The 18,692-nt window shown below is 44.2% G+C and overlaps 2 protein-coding genes across 3 annotated transcripts; one reads left to right on the forward strand and one right to left on the reverse strand.

Moving 5' to 3' along the window:
• The first annotated feature begins 1,006 nt into the window (after positions 1-1,006).
• On the forward strand, positions 1,007-11,031 carry MED4 (mediator complex subunit 4). Its single transcript, XM_019525126.1, has 8 exons — positions 1,007-1,299; positions 2,612-2,619; positions 3,245-3,311; positions 4,334-4,504; positions 5,230-5,287; positions 6,524-6,610; positions 7,440-7,571; positions 10,270-11,031. Exons 1-8 carry the CDS (start codon positions 1,231-1,233, stop codon positions 10,440-10,442), a joined length of 765 nt encoding a protein of 254 aa, XP_019380671.1. The 5' UTR covers positions 1,007-1,230; the 3' UTR covers positions 10,443-11,031.
• Positions 11,032-13,774: 2,743 nt separating this feature from the next.
• On the reverse strand, positions 13,775-15,552 carry NUDT15 (nudix hydrolase 15). 2 transcript variants are annotated; one of them, XM_019525128.1, is made up of 3 exons: positions 15,279-15,517; positions 14,969-15,159; positions 13,775-14,486 (listed from the first exon to the last, which is right to left on the reverse strand). In XM_019525128.1, the coding sequence occupies exons 1-3, from the start codon at positions 15,464-15,466 to the stop codon at positions 14,338-14,340; spliced, it is 528 nt and encodes a 175-aa protein (XP_019380673.1). In that variant the 5' UTR covers positions 15,467-15,517; the 3' UTR covers positions 13,775-14,337. The 2 variants fall into 2 exon arrangements, with proteins under 2 accessions (XP_019380673.1, XP_019380672.1); XM_019525127.1 differs by having other exon boundaries at positions 14,331-14,620; positions 15,279-15,552.
• Between the last annotated feature and the right edge of the window lie 3,140 nt (positions 15,553-18,692).

Here is an 18,692-nt window from a genome sequence, read left to right on the forward strand (position 1 = left end):
TGCCCGCCGGCTGAGCGGGGCCGCCTCGCCCCGCCCCCCTGCTACTGCGGGCCGAGGCGCCTGCGCCGTGCGCAGACCCCGCTGCTCGGGGCGCTGCGGGAGGATTGCCCCAAGCGGGGGAGATCTAGGGGGCTCCGCGCATGCGCCCTCCAGACCCGGGGGGGGGCGGCGGCTGTGTGTCCGCCCATGCGTCAAGCTGAGCGCGGGCCCAGGGGCCGCGTGGCTCCGGCTGCGGCTCGAGGCCCGGGGGTGGGACACGCATCCGAGGCTGTGAGTTACACTGCCCGTAGGTGGGGGCGTCGGGTGGGATCAGGAATTGAAGTGGAGATTGGAGATACGTATGTATGTTTAAGCGTGTGTGCATACGTATAAATGCATGTGCACATGTATATAATGTACATGCGTATATAGTGTATAAATACATGCATATAAACGCGTGTGTGTAGCGTGCACATGCATGTGTATATATAAAAGGGAATTGGACACCCAGTGCCCACTGCGTGGCTTCAGATGGACGTGGCTTCAGCTGCCGCTGTGCTGGGGAATCGGACAGGTTCTGCTGCAGCAGTGACTAAGTCTGTGGGCTCGGAAATATGCTGAACAAGTTGGGTTAAAGATCTGGTGGCCATTCAGCTCTGTTAGAGTGCGGTGCTAATAACCCCAAGGTGCCAGGTTTGAGCCTCAGGCTGGGGGTTGGACTAGATCAGCGTTTCTCAACGCATGGGAAGTGACCCAAAAGTAGGTCACAAGAATATACGAAAAGGTCTTGAATAAACTTTAAATATGGATCAACACACTTTTAAAAAATGGATTCTCCTTTAAAAGAGAAAACCATATGAAACCAGGGCTTTTCCCAGAGCTGCAGCCTGCAGAGGGCTGCTGGAGGCCCCGCTGCCCCACACACCCACCTCCTGCCCTACATGGTAGGGGGCAGAGGGCAGCAGGTTGGGAGTTTGGGGCACTGGGTCAAGACTGGCGATCGATGTTTACAAATGGGTCCTGGTACAACCACTGGACTAGATGACATCTCAAGGTCCTTTCTGGTCCTACTTCTGTATGATTTTGTCTCTGAGGCTGAGCTCTGTGTTGCTGTGGCCAGGATGCTGCTGACACAGGAAGGAGTTAGGTTAAAGTTAACTCGAATAGATCCACATCAGGGGTGTCAAAGTGGTGGCCTATGGGACCCTGTCATCTGGCCATCAGAGCTGCCTGTGGGTCACAGACCAGTGCATGCTGTTTGCAGCACACTGGCCCCAGTCCGTCTGGCACAGACTGCATGTGGCACAGGGGCTGGAGCTGGTGCACATGCTGTGTGCAACATAGAGGGCTAGTGTGGGGTATGTGTTGCTTTCAGTGCCTGTTTCAAACCAGCTGTACATTGGACCTGGGGTGTGTGCACTTCAGGCCCACAGAGTGGCTGTGTGTGCCAGACCTAGTGTGCAGGGCCGATCTGGCATGGGTACCACATATGGTGTGCACCCTGGATTGGCCTTGTGCGATGTGTGCCACATGGGGCAGGGTTTAACACATGCTGCACATGGCCTATAGAGACAGTCTGGGGCATGTGCAGGTCAGGTCTGGATTGGGCCCACAGATTGGCTGTTTGTCAGATCCAGCACACAGGGATGGTCTGGTATGGGCTCCACATGCAGTGCACACCCCAGACTGTCTTTGTGTGCTATGTGTAGTGCATCACCCAGACTAGCCCCACACTAAGACTCCAATCCTGTAATCTGCATTTTGGGAAGTAGACCCCATATCCATGTGAAGTCCTTTTTATGTGACTAAAGGTCTGTTCATATGGATTAAACTGAGAATCCACAGTGTTCCTGTAATCGTGCTGAAAAAAATAACGTAATGTTTTGTTGTCATAGTATTGAAAAAATGAAGTATACTTAACATTACCTTCATGAAAAGGTATACCAGATACCAAAAAATGGTTCTATAATGATTCTTTCAAACTTCATAAAGCATGTATGAGCATTCTTATAAAATGTGACGCTGATATAATGTACTTGTTGAGAAGTATTCAAGTTGTTATTCATTTTATTTGGTTTATAGCTAAGATGTAAATTGATTCATGAAAACAGTGCAGTCAGCTAAGGATTGATCCAATGAATTTGCAGCTTGTGTGTAAGGTAGCTGCTTCTCCAAGTAACACAGTAAGATAATTACACTTTTCTGACAATGGGAACATGAGGTATTTTAAGTGTCCATTACTTTATAGATAACTGATTTGACATTATTCCTTTTAACTGTCAGCATCCTACAATCTGTCTGGTATAGATTACACTTAATACATTTTTGGGTATTAGTTTAAATGGATTGTTTATGACATTGATCAGTTGCTTTGCTTTCACTTGTATATCCTCATGATATAAAAATAGCCATTATGGCTGCGTTGGTTTCCTGGACGTTTGCTTTCCTGGGGACAAGTAGCAAGTGTGCTGCTGCTACTTGTGTGTGCTGCTGTTACTTGTGCCTGGGGAACACCTGTGCCACACATGCTTTGGTGCACAGCAGGTTACCCTGGGTGGGGTACAGGAGGCTGGGGCCAGCCACAGTGCTTCTGTAGCTGGGAGCCTGGTCAGCCACTAGACTATGGCTCTAGCAGGCCAGGTTCTGGTTTTGGGCAGTGCACACTGCTGCCACATGCACCACCCGAATTTTTTTTTCTGCACAGGTTTTTTTTTGACCCTGCATCTCCTGGGGTCAACTCCTCCGCCCCCCTCACTGCAAGATAGCAGTGCAGAAAACACCTGAACGTGTGGTGTGTGGCACCACAGATGGGTCAGCCGTGCTCATCTGGACATGGTGTATGACATTATTTTTACTCTCACCCTCCAGTCTTGCAGATAGAATTTTTAAGAGGGGATGGAGATGATGATGTCTCTGTGAACTCTTCCTTGTTCCTTTCTTATGCTGAGAAAGTGTTGATCTGACCCTTTCAGTAATCAAACATGTTATTTGAAATGTGGAAATTGTTTTATAATTGTAGCAAATCTTTTTCTGCTAAGTTGAAGGGCTGTTGCCGAAGATTTTATATGCCAAATTGGATCTATATTCTCATACGCTTGTAAAATCTAATTTTTCTTTTCACTCCAGAAAGCAACACTTACGTACTTTCAGGTTTTTTCAAGGGTTGTGAAATATTTTAAAGTTTATAAAAATCCAGTGATGTTGGACGAAATACATGTTCTAATGACTTTAAAAAACTGTGTAAAAAATGCAGATTTTATTTTAGGGAACTGATTGAAATTTTGGCAATTTCAAGAAACCAGAAGCTCCCACAGCCAGGAGAGGAGAGCCAGGTAAAGGAACTTTATTTATTAAATATAGGTGTAACTTCTTAAGCTCTGTACTCAGCCTTTCTTTTTCTATCCAGTGTTCAGGCTAATTGCTGTATGAAGATTACAGCATCACTAAGACTAAGGACAGACGTTACACATAAACCGGTATAAATGATCAAAAAATGGTTCAAATTTGTAACACAACAGAAGTTCAGTGCACATAAACCACTTTCAAAATGGCTGAAACCAGTTTAAGATAAACTTGGATGGATATAGCATCAGACGTAACTGATTTAAGTTAAATCAGTTTTTTGAATTTCTGTCACAGATCTTCTCCAGATTCAAGTTAGCTCATAGTCCCCCAGCATCCTAAGATGCTTTCCATTTCCCCTTCTAAATCCCCCACCCCGCTTAAAAGAGCTAAGTTTTTCACATTCCCGAAGCATAGACTTTAAGAACAACACCAGAAATCATGAGAGTTGGCAATACTAAGCTAAGTGGCAGTGAGCTCAGTTGATTTTGTGGTGAGCCCACCCCTTGCCACTGATTGGCTGGGGGGCCCAGGGGCCCCGTCTCTGGCCACTGGCTTACCAAGAGAATTGTGCAGCTCCTGCTTCTTGCTGCTGATTGGCTGAGAGAACCTCTCCTCCACACCCAGGGCTGTGGGGCTGGGCCATAGCAACCATGAAGACTGTCAGCTTCCACTAGGGAGCTAGCATTTTATGTTTAGTTAGGTTTTTCTATATTTTGGGGATTTGTGTGGACAATATCCAATTTTGCAGACAATGCCTGATTTCATGGTTTCTGTGAAATTATGAATTAAGTAGGTCCCTAGCTATCTGCATTGTGGGTTGTTTTCTCGAGAAGAGGATCCAGACGATTTTATTTTAAATACAGGTTTTTGTTGTATACAACAAAGTTGGTGCAGATGTCTCAAGTCCAACTTATGCTATCCCCTTTGCCACAGCGTGCCTTTTTACAGTACAAATGTGAATTCGCTCTTAACCTAGTTAATGAGTCACTTAACATTTGTTATCTGACAGATTCTGGAGTTGCTGATCCAGAGAGATGGAGAGTTTCAGGAATTAATGAAACTTGCACTTGATCAGGGAAAAATCCATCATGAGATGCAACTGTTAGAAAAAGTAGTAGAAAAAAGGGATAGTGATATTCAACAGCTGCAAAAACAGCTGAAAGAAGCAGAGCACATACTGGTGAGTTGGCCTTTGTATTTGAGAGTTTCTGGCTGGGGGGAAGAAGGGGAGGTTGTTTTTTTTTAACATCACCAACCATGGAGAAAACAACTTTGTATTAGATAAAGGAGATTAAATGTTTAAACTGTTTGTGAGAGCTTAGAAGTTACTTTTCAGTAATTGGGGTTGATTTATGTTACCACAGTATTTTTGTATGGCTTTTTGGAAAAGCTGTAATGATAATTTTCCTCGAGCCTCTTGTTACTTAAAAAAAATCTTGTTCTACCTACCATATTTTCAGTATTTGAAAGGTTTATGGTGAAAAGAACATTTAATTTTCTACATGTAACTAATTTACAGTGAACAATTGAAAACAAGTGATGGCTAAAGAAAGAAAACATAAACAAGAATATGTTGCTCTTTGCATTTCGGCCTGGTCCATAGGAAAAAATAGGAAACCTTTTGCTTTTACTAAGTCCAGTGTCGCAAAGGGAAATTTGCTAGATATAACTGTGGCATCAAAGCTGGTAGATAAGGTAGCTAATTGGATCTTTTGACATACTGGAGTCAGTACTGTTATGTGCTCAGATAGTAAGAGACCTTAATTAAACATTCATTGTATAATGGCAATTTTCAACTCTTGTAAAGATAGTTAATAGGGTAAATGGATTCACAGGGCCTCTTTTACTGAGCCTAAGATGGCAAATTAAGGAAACATTCAGAATTTTTCTTCTTTCACAAACTAGGCAACAGCTGTTTATCAAGCAAAGGAAAAACTCAAATCAATAGAAAAAGCAAGAAAGGGTGAGTAGTCTTGAGTTTATTATATCATTCTAAGCCTTTAAAATTCCATGTAATTTGCTAATTTGATGTTCTGTGTATTTTCGTTAATTGTGAATTGTGTCCCACCACAGATTCTAAGTCTTAATATGATTAAAATGTTGCAAGTGTGTAATGTGCTTTCTATTTAATTTGAAGCCTCTAAATCTCTTAGAGGTCTTTGTAGAGCTGGGGCTGTGAGATTTTTCCAGGGAGAGAGTAATACATTTTTTGTAAGTTCTTGTTCTAAATATTTCCCCTAGATATTACTTTTTCTTCTGATATTGTTTCACTAGCAAAATGTATGATTAGCTTAGTCAGATACCAAAGATACACTTTTATTAATGAGCCTGTCTGCAGTTTGTAAATAGTTTTTTGAAGAGCTAGTGGGAGGAAGGATAGAGGAGTGAGTGTTTGTATTGAAGGGGAATCAACAGTACTACAGTAAGCGCTCTGTTTTCCGGCATCTCCCGGGAATGGGGGATGCCGGTTAATCAAATGTGTACTGTCTGGTACACTCCCCGGTGTCAGTGCACCAGGGGACGGGGGGGGGGCCCTGCACAGGCTGCTTTGCTGTGGGCCAGAGAAGTGGCAAGAACTTTGCTTGAGGTGGTGGCGAAACCCGGAAGTGGTACTTCTGGTTTTGCTTTTGCCACATCCCTTGGATGCTGGTTAATAAGAGCTTTCTGGCTAATAAAGTGCTGGTTAACACACCTTTTGCTGTACTTACTAAAAGCTCTTACTGTTTGACTTGTAGGCAATACTGTGATGTATCTAGTAAAGCTGATTACTGAACTTGCAGTGCCAAGCTAGTCATTTTTACTAGATGGGTGGGAAGGTGTTTTAGAGGTATTTTATACAGTGTCTTTATCCAAAATCATACATTTCCTGAAATGTAGTCACTTATGGAATGGAGAGTGGCTGCCATCTGGCACATACATCCAATACACAGAGCAGAAAAGAAGGGAAGGGAAGTTTTGGCTAAATACTCAGGGCAAATTTTGCTGTTACAAAAAATGCAATGGAATCTTTAATATGCACAAATTTATTTGTGTAGTGGTAAGATATCTGCTGTGCAATACCTTTTATATTGTGGATACCTAGGTGTTTAGCAAAATATTACAATGCATAGCTCTATGTGGTAGCTGAAAACCATCAGATGATGTAATCTCCTGAAAGTACGTTAACCAAATATGTTAAATATCTTACCGTCTCTCATAGGTGCCATTTCATCTGAAGAGATAATTAAATATTCCCATAGGATTAGTGCCAGCAATGCTGTTTGTGCTCCTCTGACATGGGTACCAGGTAAATTTTTGTATTTCAAGAATAATCTGTGTAAATTTGTCATGCTTTCATTGATTACTTCACAATTGCCCTTTTATTATAATATAAAGTACACATTAACTGTTTTACAATACCTGCTTAAGGAAAATTGTTGTTTCCCTTGGACTGGATTAGAGATGTATAGATTTCCAAAACTAATATAAAATTTTCCTGAGGGATGCTTATGCAGTTTTTCATTTTTGACAAATTCATAAAGTTTCCACTCATAATCCTTTGATATTGCCATACTCATAAGTGACAGGGGCATTAGAAATCATTGAGAGTGGAATTACTGAGAAATTATTGAGCAAAGATTTCTCAGTGCTTGGGTCTTAAGTGTTTCAAGAACCACCCTCCTGGTACAGTTTGGAAGCTTTTCTTTGCTAAAAAGCAAAGCCAAAAATTAAAGACTTTCTAACTGAAACAGAGAGAACAGATGTACCTTGTAAAGCAGAGGGGTTCAATCTTTTTGGCACGCATGTCACAAAGCACACCCTGCACTTTCCATGAGTGCCACTCTGATTCCATTCTTCTGCCCAATCTGTTGCTGTGCTTTCTGCTCCCTGTCTGATCTATAGCTCTGCTTTCTGCCTGATCTGCTGCATGCCACACACACAGGCTGCCTGTGCCAGTTGTTGCACACTTGCTAGGGGTTGGCAACCCCAGTTCTCAATTGAGTTTTTGAGTACTTTTTGGCCACACTTGAATTAACAAGGGCAGTCTAGAGAATATATTTTGGTTTTATGACTTTCAGAATAGGTGTACTTCTCCTTGCAGATGAGAACAAATCTGTGTGGTCTTTATTTTTAAGGGGACCCACGTAGGCCATATCCTACAGACTTGGAAATGAGGAGTGGCTGGTTGGGTCAGATGAACAACCCATCCACTAATGGAGTAAATGGACACTTACCAGGGGATGCACTGGCAGCTGGCAGATTACCAGGTAATGGAAGAATTTGGATGATTCTTTGATGAATGAGAAATGCAATAACCAGAGAATGTATGACTCTAACCCATCACCCAAATGTCCTTTAGATAGTGAAGTGGAATTAAAAATGCTAAGATTCTGGCCAGTGTTGTTCCTTGGGATAAGGGGTTATGACCAAAATAGTTTGAAATGACATGTTGATATAGAGGAGCACAAGAAAATAATTCTATTTTATTTGTCCTGTTGCTAAATTGAATTGAGATGTGAGATGATAGGATAATTAGTAAACTGTTAAAAAAATATGGAAGGAGAGACACAGATGCAGTCAAACTTGTCTTGAGGCCCAATCCATTTATTTTTCATTTTTAGTTTGATTATTTAAAATTGCACATTTAAAGATGGCAAAACTTTCAGAACAAATGTTTACTTTCTTAGCAGTGAAAACAAATCTGGTACCTGGAATCCAAGCCCACAGGTCAGTTCTAATCATTGCAATATGGTCTCCAGAAAGTTGCTGAGGGCTAGATCCAGTAAGGGATTGTTTATTCCATTAGCAATATCTTTGAGCCTTGTAATATTCTCTCAAGCGAATCCCAGGGTGTCATTCTGCCCTTGTACTTGGCCTTGGTGAGGCCACAGCTGGTGTACCATGTCCGGTTTTGGGCTCCGCAATTCAAAAAGGATGTGGAGAAGCTTGAGGGAGTCCAGAGAAGAGCCACGCACATGATCAGAGGTCAGGAAAACAGACCTTACGATGACAGGCTGAGAGCCATGGGGCTCTTTAGCTTGGAAAAGCGCCGGATCAGGGGTGATCTGATGGCCACCTATAAGTTTATCAGGGGTGACCACCAGTACCTGGGGGAACGTTTGTGCACCAGAGCACCCCAAGGGATGACAAGGTCAAATGGTCATAAATTACTACAAGACCGTTTCAGGCTGGACATAAAGAAGAATTTCTTTACTGTCCGAGCCCCCAAGGTCTGGAACAGCCTGCCATTGGAGGTGGTTCAAGCACCTACACTGAACACCTTCAAGAGCAAATTGGATGCTTATCTTGCTGGGATCCTATGACCCCAGCTGACTTCCTGCCCTTTGGGCAGGGGGCTGGACTCGATGATCTTTCGAGGTCCCTTCTAGCCCTAATGTCTATGAAATCTATGAGTATTCTGCTTTTGATCTTGTAGCCATCTGAGTGAAATCCAGAGCTCAGTGTCAGCTGCTTAGGATTCCTGTACAGTGTGTGGACACAGGTAGGGGGGGGTCTCAGAATGGGACCCAAAACAGGGAACACACTGGGTAGGAAGCTGCTGAAGTCAGCATGCCTAGAGAACAGCTGTCTAGAGCTAGCCAACAGGTACAATGGAGTCCTAATGTGACCCCTCACATACCTTACATGGTGTCACGGGGGGCTGTTTCCAGTCTCCACCCACCTGGGATCCTCTTCCTGATGGGTAGGTGTTCATACCTTTTCTTTCAAAGAAGTGAGCAAGAGTATTTCTGGTCTTTTAAAATATGACCTGAGGACAAAGTAGTGAGTAGTGTTGCCTCTCCCTTATGTAGTAGCTCAGGTGCCTAGAACACTCACCCAGCATGCGGGAAAAATGGGATTTATTTACTACTTTTGTCTGGGGGGATTCAAACTCATAGCACTTATTTCCCAGGTAAATGCCCTCACAGCTTAGCTATAGGCTGTTTTGGGTAGGGGCACTGTCCTGGATGTTGGAGGTCTGAGTTAGAATCCCTTGATAGCAGACAAAGTTGAACAAAAGTTTCCCTCATCTTGGGTGGGTGTGAATGTTATAGCCAGCAGCCTATCCATCACCACCATCTTTTGTAGCTGCACTTGAAACGAGCATTGGTCATCACCAGAGATGACCCGAGCAGGGATGGCCCTGGTCGGCACCATGTTCTGTGGAAGGAGCTGCATCCTGTTGCCATATTGGGTATATTCTGTGAATGCCGTCAATATCAAGCCTCTGATAAAGACTTATGTAAAGGAATGTCTAGTGTTTGGACCTTGATTGGGTTTAAATGTGAGCAGTGTTCTAAGCTTTGTAGCTCTGTCAAAACAGAGGCTTTTTGGAGCATGTCTGAAAACAGAACTGCAAATGCCTGAGAAATTTTAAGAGCAAAAGCTGGTGTCCATGGAGTTGAGTTGCCTCAGAGTTTAGGCAGCAACTGAGCAAAGTTTTCAGGATTCCAGTATTAGACTTTGGCATGCACTTCCGTTGAATTCTCTTTTTAGGAGCCTAAATCCTCTTTCGGATCTTGGGATTTACTACTTTCCCATCAGTAAAACTGAGGCAATAGTATTCACTCTTTTCTTCATGGTGTTGTAAAGGTTAGTTACTTTGTATAGAACCCTGAAGATAAAAGCCACTGTATGAGTATTGCTATTTTGATATGCTTAGTAATCTGATCTTTAGGCTAGAGCAGGGTAGATCCTCTTCTTTCAAAGGCCTGATGGAACAGGCCTCTTCAGTAAATAGAATGGCTTTTACAAAAAACTTTTCAGCTGCCATTTGAACTGGTTAAGCTTGTTTGCCTAACATTTGCTATTGAGGATTTGTCTTTCACTGAAGAGAGAACTTTCTTTTTAAACAATTACGTTTAACAATGTACAGATCTATGTTCATGGGTGGATGGAACTTCTGTTAATAGCGTACTTGTCTACGGATGATTTTATCAAAGTATTGTTGTGTTTGTTTTCCAGATGTGCTTGCCCCACAGTATCCCTGGCAGTCAAGTGATATGTCAATGAACATGCTGCCTCCTAATCATAGCAATGACTTTATGTTGGAGCCTCCAGGGCACAATAAGGAGAATGAAGATGATGTAGAAGTTATGTCAACAGACTCTTCAAGCAGTAGTAGTGATTCAGATTAGGTCCTGGAAGGAGACAACATTCAAACCAGACTTAATTTCTCTTGCAAACATCACTTGGACACTGTTTATCAAAACTTGCTATACCAGCCCCAAATGTTGACTCCACATTGAGAAGATAAAGATGGTGTACAACTCAAGTGGCAATTTGTTTTCTTGAGCTCTCTGGCCTAGACTTTATCCATAAGACACTATAAAAATGAGCAAAAATGGCTGGTAATTTTTTGCTTGAGGAAGCTTCAAATTTCCAGTGAATCATTTCTGTAAACTGTGTATACATCTGTGTTTTTTTTTTTACTACACATTAGACAGTATATTAAGTTCCTGGGAAAGAAGTTGTAAGGGGAATCCCCTTGGATGTTAGTAACTTGCTCTTTTGATAATAGCCATTTAAGGCACAGAAAAGATGTAAAAATGTGTAGATTTTAACAGCTGGGTTTTTTGTTACTTACTGCCAGAACTCAAATTCTTGATCATCATGTGCTTCAAGAACTAAAATGTAAAGTGGCAATAAGCTATATTCAAGAAAGTTTGTAATTATTGTAATATACAGTGAATGGTATTCTTATAAATAAACTCAACTTTAATGTTGTTTACTCTTCAATTTGCAGAATTTAGTATTAGATTAATTTTATTGTGGTATTGGATAATGTCTCTAATCAGCATCTCCAGAGTATGTAATCCCCATGCAATAGAAACGAGAAATTGTAGTTCAGCAGTTTCCATTTGCTATCTAAGAAACCTAGTTAAAATTTAGAGCAAAGCTGCTTTTTTTTGTTGTTGTTGCTCACTCCAACATATATGCATCTCAAAATATTTTAGCCAGAAGACTATTGATGTGCCATACAGCCTTTTTTGAATCATGTAAATATGAATGTAGGAGTGGAGGGTACATTCTAGACCATAACATCCAATCCTGTTAGCATGGGCAACCACCTCATGATCCCTTTAATAGTTTGATCCAGCTCCACTTTAAAACTAGTTGAGGGCTTTATGTGTCTATTAATCCCCTTGGAAGGCTGTTCAGAACTGAATTTACCACCTATATTTGTTTCTGACTAAATTTTATACCAATTTCTTGTGTCACTTGTCATTTAGTTGTCTAGTTCTCACTCCTTGTGGTTTCCTCTCTCTGTTTATAGAATGTATTTGTAATTCTCTCACAGCCTTCATTTGACTGGGCTAAACAAGTTTAGCTCTTTTAAGTCTCTAGTAAGAAGAGCTGTTCCTGCATCATCCTAGCAGTTCCTTTTATATCTGTTGTAGTTTGTATTCATCTTTCATGAATAAGAATGACCACGCTTCCATGAAGCATTCCAGATCAGGTTGTTCTCAACACGCTCTATACAATTATGCTAATCCAACTGTATCTCTTAAAAATACCTCACCTAATAATCTCTGAAGTGGCCTGTTTCACAGCTGCTAATTAACATTCTATGATAGACCAGTTGTTGTCAACTGGGGGGGGGTACATGCACCCCTGGAGGTACTTGGGAAGCCCCTGGGGGGGGAGGAGTATGCAGCACTTCTGGTTTTGCTGTGGGGGACCCCACTCATTGATTGGCTGGGGGGACTCCTTGTTTCTGGACTGGCTGCCAGGGGTACAGCAACTAAAAAGGTTGAAAAACCCTGCGATAGACTAATAAATCCAGGTCTTTATCTCTAGCCATTTCAGCTGAATAGCTCCCAGTTCCTAGGCAAAATTCATGTTACCAGTTATAAGTGTATGACCTTTCTTTTTCTTTACCCATGCACTTATGAACAAAAAAAAGGGCCACTCTATATTATTTTCTTACATTTGTGGAAAGTATGTAAAGCAATTAGTTACTGACATGCACAGGAGGTGGTAAAAAGGAGCCAGAAATGGAAAACTGAAGCATTCTAATATCATGACATCTCTATGTTCAAGCTGTGACTTTACATGACAGATGCAACTAAATGAACTGCCAGTGGAGAAAGACTGAACCCTGCCCACTTCCTTTCAGGTTTCTTCAAAGGATAAAGGGATCCTAAAATATCTTTGTTCCAAATTCACTTTGTTCTTAACTCCAGCAGTCTAAATGCTTATTTGTATTATCTAGCACACTGAAGATCTGAAGCAGGACCTTTTCATGTTTCAGATAAAAATACAACTACCCTTTTACAGTTCTTTAGTCCTAAATTGAATAAGTGTTCACAAAAGCAAAGGTTTTTAAAATAGCTTGACTAAAATATCCGTCCCTTCAGCCGCCCTGGGTTCACTGGTTCTTTGGAGATTACAATTCTAACATTTGCCCACAATTCTCCATGGAAAACTGTGTGGACAAAATCTGAAAAGAGCTGCTTGAAGAGGAAAGTTTTAGAAGGAAATGGGACAGAGCCCTCCTAGTAACAAAAACAATCTGACAGATGATGGGAGCATGGAAGGGACACTTGAAAAAAAAGTTAAGGCTCCTGGCCTCATTTAATATGACTTTGTTTTGCTTACTGAAAGCAGCCCACACTCCAAGGAACATAACTTCATGTGCTTCTGGCAGCTCATCATAGCTCCCATGTAGCACCTGTGCTGAAGGCACCAGCTCCTACAGGGGCTGTGAAAGCTTGCAGAAAGCACAGAAGTATCTACACATGCCTTGTACCACCTACCAGCAGAAACTGGTATTCTGCTACCCTAGACGTGCTTTGAGCATAGAGTTGCTCACTTTGCTGGTGGAACACTGTAGTAGCATAGACTAGACTATAAGTAATGGTGGCAAAGGAGATGGAACCAAAGACACGGTAAGACTAGAAAAGCCTTTGGGCTGGCAACAGGAACATGGACTTGATATATGGTACTGCATGCAACACAGATACCACTGTTTAATACTGAACTCTTTAAGAGTGTGTTGACAAGCATAAGCCCGGAAACAATCACTAAAAGTTTCCTCCAAACCATTTAACAACAGGCAGATGGAGGCTCTGGAGTAATATTACTGAGTATTGTTTTCAGGTTTCTCTTCAGAGTTAACCTCACTCTTTACAGGCTGTGAGGGTCAGAATCCTGCAAGGAACAGAAAACTCCCAATGGGATTGGTGCTAGCAAACTTAGTCTAATCGCTGGGGCAGTTAACTAAGGCTTCTCTTGGCCACACAGTGCATCTGCCCAAATTCAACTGGGGAACAGAACATAAGGAAAATATATAAATGTACATCATTGGGTGGGAAGAGCTGAATGGGCTGCTGTATAAGCCACTACTTCAGAAATTCAATGTTAGAGCCAACGAACAACACCAAAAAGGTGAGATCCCAACAGATGCTGAACACTTCAGTTTTTGATTCACTGATTACATCACAGGATTAGGCAATGTGACCAAAACTAGGTATATAAGAAATCATTTATTTGGTAGAGTGAAACTTGGCAAAAAAAAAAAAGAACATAAATGCAGCCCCCATATCCTTGTTTTCTCATTGGCACTCCAGTCTATCCACTTTAAAATTAAGGTCTCTGCTTAATGCAGGATCAATAAAAAAAATCATTAAAATTGGTTCACACCACACGGTCCTGTTTGTGCTTCTGCAGTATTTTTTTCCTTTTTGTTTCCAACTTCACTTAGGACCTTTCCCCATCTTCACTCTGTCATACTCATACAACTGGCTTAGGTATACACAACTGTAGCCATCATGTTCTCACAGGTGGCTATTCTATTTTGCAGATACAGCCATCGCCATGACTTGATGCATGGTCCTTGTAGAAGCATCATGCAGCCACCCAGCTACCAAAGGTACCACCAGAGGTCGACTTGTCTAGGATTCCTATGTTTGGCATCGTTTTAGCTTTCGCAACAGGGGAATACGGAGAAGAGCAGGGCCGTGAAATACATCTCTGTAGATATCACATACGTAGACAGTCTCCCTGAAGCGAGGTCTTTATCAGATGTTCCTAGGCCATCTCCTGGTGTCTTCCAGTGTATCCCCTGAGGTGATGAAGCTCTTCCGTGAAGGGGTCGTACCCTTGCTCTCTCAAGCAGCGCAAGGCCCAGAACAGCTGTTCAGCCTGAGGGAATTTGTCCCATGGGACCCACTCCCAACCTGTGCAGAAGGCAGCAAAGGAAGAAGCCTGGCATGCAGGGAACCCCCCCGAGGCCACTGCTTCCCTGCACACCAGTGTTGCCAGGTCTTAAATATGAAGTTTTCATATTGGAAGCTCATATTTATAATGAACACTTAAAAAAAAAAATATGCAAATAAGTCTTAGTTACTTTATATTGCTTGCTGCAAGTAGCCAGTGAGTTAGTGAGATCTGGGTTAAATGGAAAAGTCTTTATTTTGAGGCAAGGAGTCAAGTGCTGAAGCAAACCCCAGAGTTAGTCCAGACTCCCTAAGAATAATGTGGGTTTTGCCTATGCCGCATCAATAAGCTGTCTCCAAAAATATCGTGTAAGGGTTGAAATGATCATACAAACAGGATCATTATCGTGCACCTGGCAACACTGGCAGGTCTGCGCCCTCCACCCTCAGTCCCTATGACGTCCTTCACACAGGACCCACCCCCCAGTGGCCCCGCCCCTTACCCTCGTTCTTGTCGGGCTCCAAGTTGCGCGGCTCGTAGCCCGCCTCCACCTCGCCCTTCATAAGTACGGTGACGTAGTGGTAGCGCTCCGCCTCACACACCACGTTTACAGCTGATGCGAAGCGCACGTTACACAAGGGCAGCGCCGCTTCCTCCAGCGCCTCCCGCTCCGCGCATGCGCCAAGGCTTTCTCTGCCGGGGGAAGGGGAACACGCGGCCGTTAAGCTTGGGCTCAATGGCTCCAGCCTCGGGGGAGGAGCTCTCGCCGGCCCCGCCCACCGCGGGGGGAGGGGCACGCAGGCAGCGCCTACCCGAACTCCAGGTGGCCTCCGGGCAGCTGGTAGGTGCCGCCGCCGAGGGGCCCCTTGCGCTTGCCCAGCAGGACGCAGTTGGGGTGTGCGGCGCTGGTGATCACCACCCCCACGCCCACGCCAGGCCGTGGCAGCTGCGCCCGCTCGTTTCCCAGTGTCCCATCCATGCGGCAGTCAGGCCCTGACATCAGCGCGACTCCTCCCCCACGTTCCTGCGCCTCATTTTGGCCGCCAGGGGCCGCTCCGCAGTGGAGCTGCGCATGCGCAGACGACCCTGCACTCAAGGTTAATAGATATGTGGGAGTGGGGGTGGTGTCTGCAGGGGCCGTGGTGCAAGGCGGTAGCCACCGGGTCTGCGAGAGGCGCGCAGAGCCCTAGAGCAGCGGGGCGGGGCCTCCACGGCTCACCTTGTCCATCCCCATCCAAACCTTCCCCTACAGTCATTCCTTGGATTTACTGCTCCTTTCCCTCCCCATCCAGTCTGCCACAGCCCTCTGGGGATTGCCCTCGCTCCCTTCCTCTGGCTTGTCTACACCCTCTGCTGCCAGCCAAGTGTCAGGGGAGCCTGGGCACCGCTTTGCTGTTCTGCTAGGAGGTGGCTGCATGCCCTGATCATAAAGCAGTTAGTCAGTCATCTGAAGACCCCTCCTGCCACCCTGACGTTACTGGCATCTGAGCTGCTCTGAATCCAATTCAGATTTTATGCTACAGCTGTGGATCTGCTCTCAGAGCAGCATAATGACAGAAGGGGTAGTCCACCTAATGGGAGAGAAGCAGAGCTGAAAGGGTACCTCCAGAGGTCATCTAGTCCAATGGCTGGATTGCACCTATCCAAACCATCCCATACAAACCATTGTATAACACAGGAGTGCTCAGCACCTGGCCTGTGGGCCAGAGTCAGTCTCCAGCCCCATGTCATTAGATGCACAGGTATGTGTGGGGCCCCAGATCCTGATCTTTGCACAATGGACAAGACAGGGGCCTGATTCTGGTATCTGCAGCCAAATGGATGTGGTGCAGAGCTCCAGAGCCCAACCCCAGTGGGCAGAGGTGATACAAGGCCCTCGAGCCCGGTCCTGGCATACACAGTCTAATCGAACCCATGGACAGGTGACACCAAGCTGTGGGGAGTAGTAGATACACTGGAGGGAAGGGCTAAGATTCAGAGTGACCTAGAGAAATTGGAAGATTGGGCCAAAAGGAATCTCATGAGATTCAACAAGCACAAGTGCAAAGTCCTGCACTTAGGAGCAAACAATCCCATGCACCAGTACAGGCTGGGGGTGACTGGCTGGGGAGCAGCTCTGCAGAAAAGGACCTGGGGGTTACAATGGACAATAAGCCGAATATGAGCCAGCAGTGTGGCCTTGTTGCCAAGAAGGCTATAGGCATACAGGTTTCTCTTGCTTTATGCTGTACATACGTTTATGGAAAACAGCGCATAACTTGAATTCACATAAAAGGAACCCACTTTAGAATGTCACAAATAGGGATATGTTCCAAGACCTTGACTGTACTGACCCCCAGACCCATTTCCACCACTTTTACAAGAAAATTCTGGTACTCACCAACAGAAGGCAATACACACAAGCACAGGGCACTGTCATAATGGGGATGGCAACTACAGTAACACGTCGCAGACAATGAACGAGGAGCATAAAACCACACAGGACACTATATTTGGTGCATGCGACTCCCACAATGCACCGCACAAAGCAGCTGATTGTGGGCATCCACCACACTGATCTCATAAGTGTGAATTTACTTCGCATATAACAAATTTTTGGCATAAAAAGGGTCATCACGTAAGAGTGAATTCACGTATACAGAACTCGCATAACGGGAGGGAATCCTGTACTGGGCTGCAATGGTAGGCGTGTCAAGGGAAGTAATTATTCCCCTCTATTCAGCACTGGTGAGGCCACATCTGGAGTACAGTGTCCAGTTTTGGGCCCCCTCACTACAGAAAGGGTGTGGACAAGTTGGATCGAGTCTGGGGAGGGTGACAAAAATGGTGAGTGGGCTGTGGCACATGACTTATGACAAGGAGCAACGGTCTCAAGTTGCAGCAAGAGAAGTTTAGGTTAAATATTAGGAAGAACTTTCTCATTAAGAGGGTAGTAAAACACCAGAACAGGTTACCCAGAGAGGTGGTGGAAGCTCCATCCTTGGAGGTTTTCAAAACCCAGCTAGACAAAGCTTTGGCTGGGATGATCTAGTTGGTGTTGGTCCTGCTTAGAGCAGGGGGTTAGACTACTAGATGACCTCCTGAGGTCCCTTCCAACCCAAACTTTCTATGATTCTTCAATGATATTGTGACAGACCCCATGTCACTCTTCTGGCCTGCAGAGCCAAAAGATTTAGAACCACAGTATAGCCTCTTAGCAAAACTGCACAGTTAACCCTGACACAACTATGAGACATCTCACATCAGAGGCCTTCGGGAGATTGTTGAGGCCTTCAGAATTGACTCTTAACATTTCTCTGCTCCTTGGGGTTGTGGGAGTCCTGACTATTACAAGTTCCAAGCCTGCAAGGAGGACAGTTATGAAGGTGACATTGAATTGAATGGAAGATAAATAGATAAGCCACACACACTCGGGCCCTTCGCTAGATTGCTTCCATCAGACCCTTCCCTAAACTTATATGAAGTAGGCAATATTTGCCAGTCTTTAAAAAAGAGCTTTCATCTTCGAGAGGGTCCATATAGATATCAACCAAAAGGAAATTCTTGGTTTCCCCTAGCACGGGGTGGACAAAATGGCAGATCTGGCTGGCAGCTGGACTCCATTTCTCTGCAGCCCCTGCCCATAGCATGTGGGCAGTGGATTGCAGCTCTGCCCCAGTTCCAGACCACACTGTCACCGCCACAAGATCCTAGCCCTGGAGCAGCCTCCTGCCCAGCTGTGCACCCTGCCAGTGCTGCTAGGGTCGGTCTCTGTGGATACCCTACTCTCGTGCTGTTATAGCCCCATTGCTGCTGGCATCTGCATGGAAACTAGCTGCAGTGATGCAGGCAGGGGCTGCTGGGAAATAGAGTTTGGCTGCCAGCCAGATCTGCCATTTTGCCCACCTGGGCATTTGCTCATCTGGTCCATGGGCCAAACTTTGCTGGCCCCTGCTTTAGCAGGAAGGTATGTAGAATTCTACCTCCCCTACTGCACTAAATCGTATTTCCTTATCTTTAAAACTCTTATTTTCTTTTCAGTTTACGAGCAACTGGCTTGGTAAAAAGTTTTGTGGTTATGGATGATGTATGTTGATAAACATTATTTTATTGAGTGAATCTATTCTTTCACCTTCATTTTTTTCTACGGTTTTTTGTGCAGAGCTCTGTGACATTGTTTCATTGCGTTTTGTCCATATCGGCTTAACATTTGTTTAAACCAAAATACCTGAATAAGAAGCAGAATA

The sequence above is a fragment of the Gavialis gangeticus genome, unplaced genomic scaffold (assembly GCF_001723915.1).
Source record: "Gavialis gangeticus isolate Ggan-Ray unplaced genomic scaffold, GavGan_comp1, whole genome shotgun sequence".
NCBI lineage: Eukaryota > Metazoa > Chordata > Crocodylia > Gavialidae > Gavialis > Gavialis gangeticus.

What these genes read in the sequence shown, in the direction of transcription:
- MED4 (XM_019525126.1), top strand. Translation starts at nt 1,231, where the DNA reads ATGCTGTTTGCAGCACACTGGCCCCAGTCCGTCTGGCACAGACTGCAT. An exon ending in AGCCAGGAGAGGAGAGCCAG is followed by an intron (nt 3,312 to 4,333) that starts GTAAAGGAACTT and finishes GTTATCTGACAG; the next exon opens with ATTCTGGAGTTGCTGATCCA. An exon ending in GGCAGCTGGCAGATTACCAG is followed by an intron (nt 7,572 to 10,269) that starts GTAATGGAAGAA and finishes TTTGTTTTCCAG; the next exon opens with ATGTGCTTGCCCCACAGTAT.
- NUDT15 (XM_019525127.1), bottom strand. Translation starts at nt 15,466, where the DNA reads ATGTCAGGGCCTGACTGCCGCATGGATGGGACACTGGGAAACGAGCGG. An exon ending in GGAGGCCACCTGGAGTTCGG is followed by an intron (nt 15,160 to 15,278) that starts GTAGGCGCTGCC and finishes TTCCCCCGGCAG; the next exon opens with AGAAAGCCTTGGCGCATGCG. An exon ending in GGAGCCCGACAAGAACGAGG is followed by an intron (nt 14,621 to 14,968) that starts GTAAGGGGCGGG and finishes TTTTTTTTTAAG; the next exon opens with TGTTCATTATAAATATGAGC.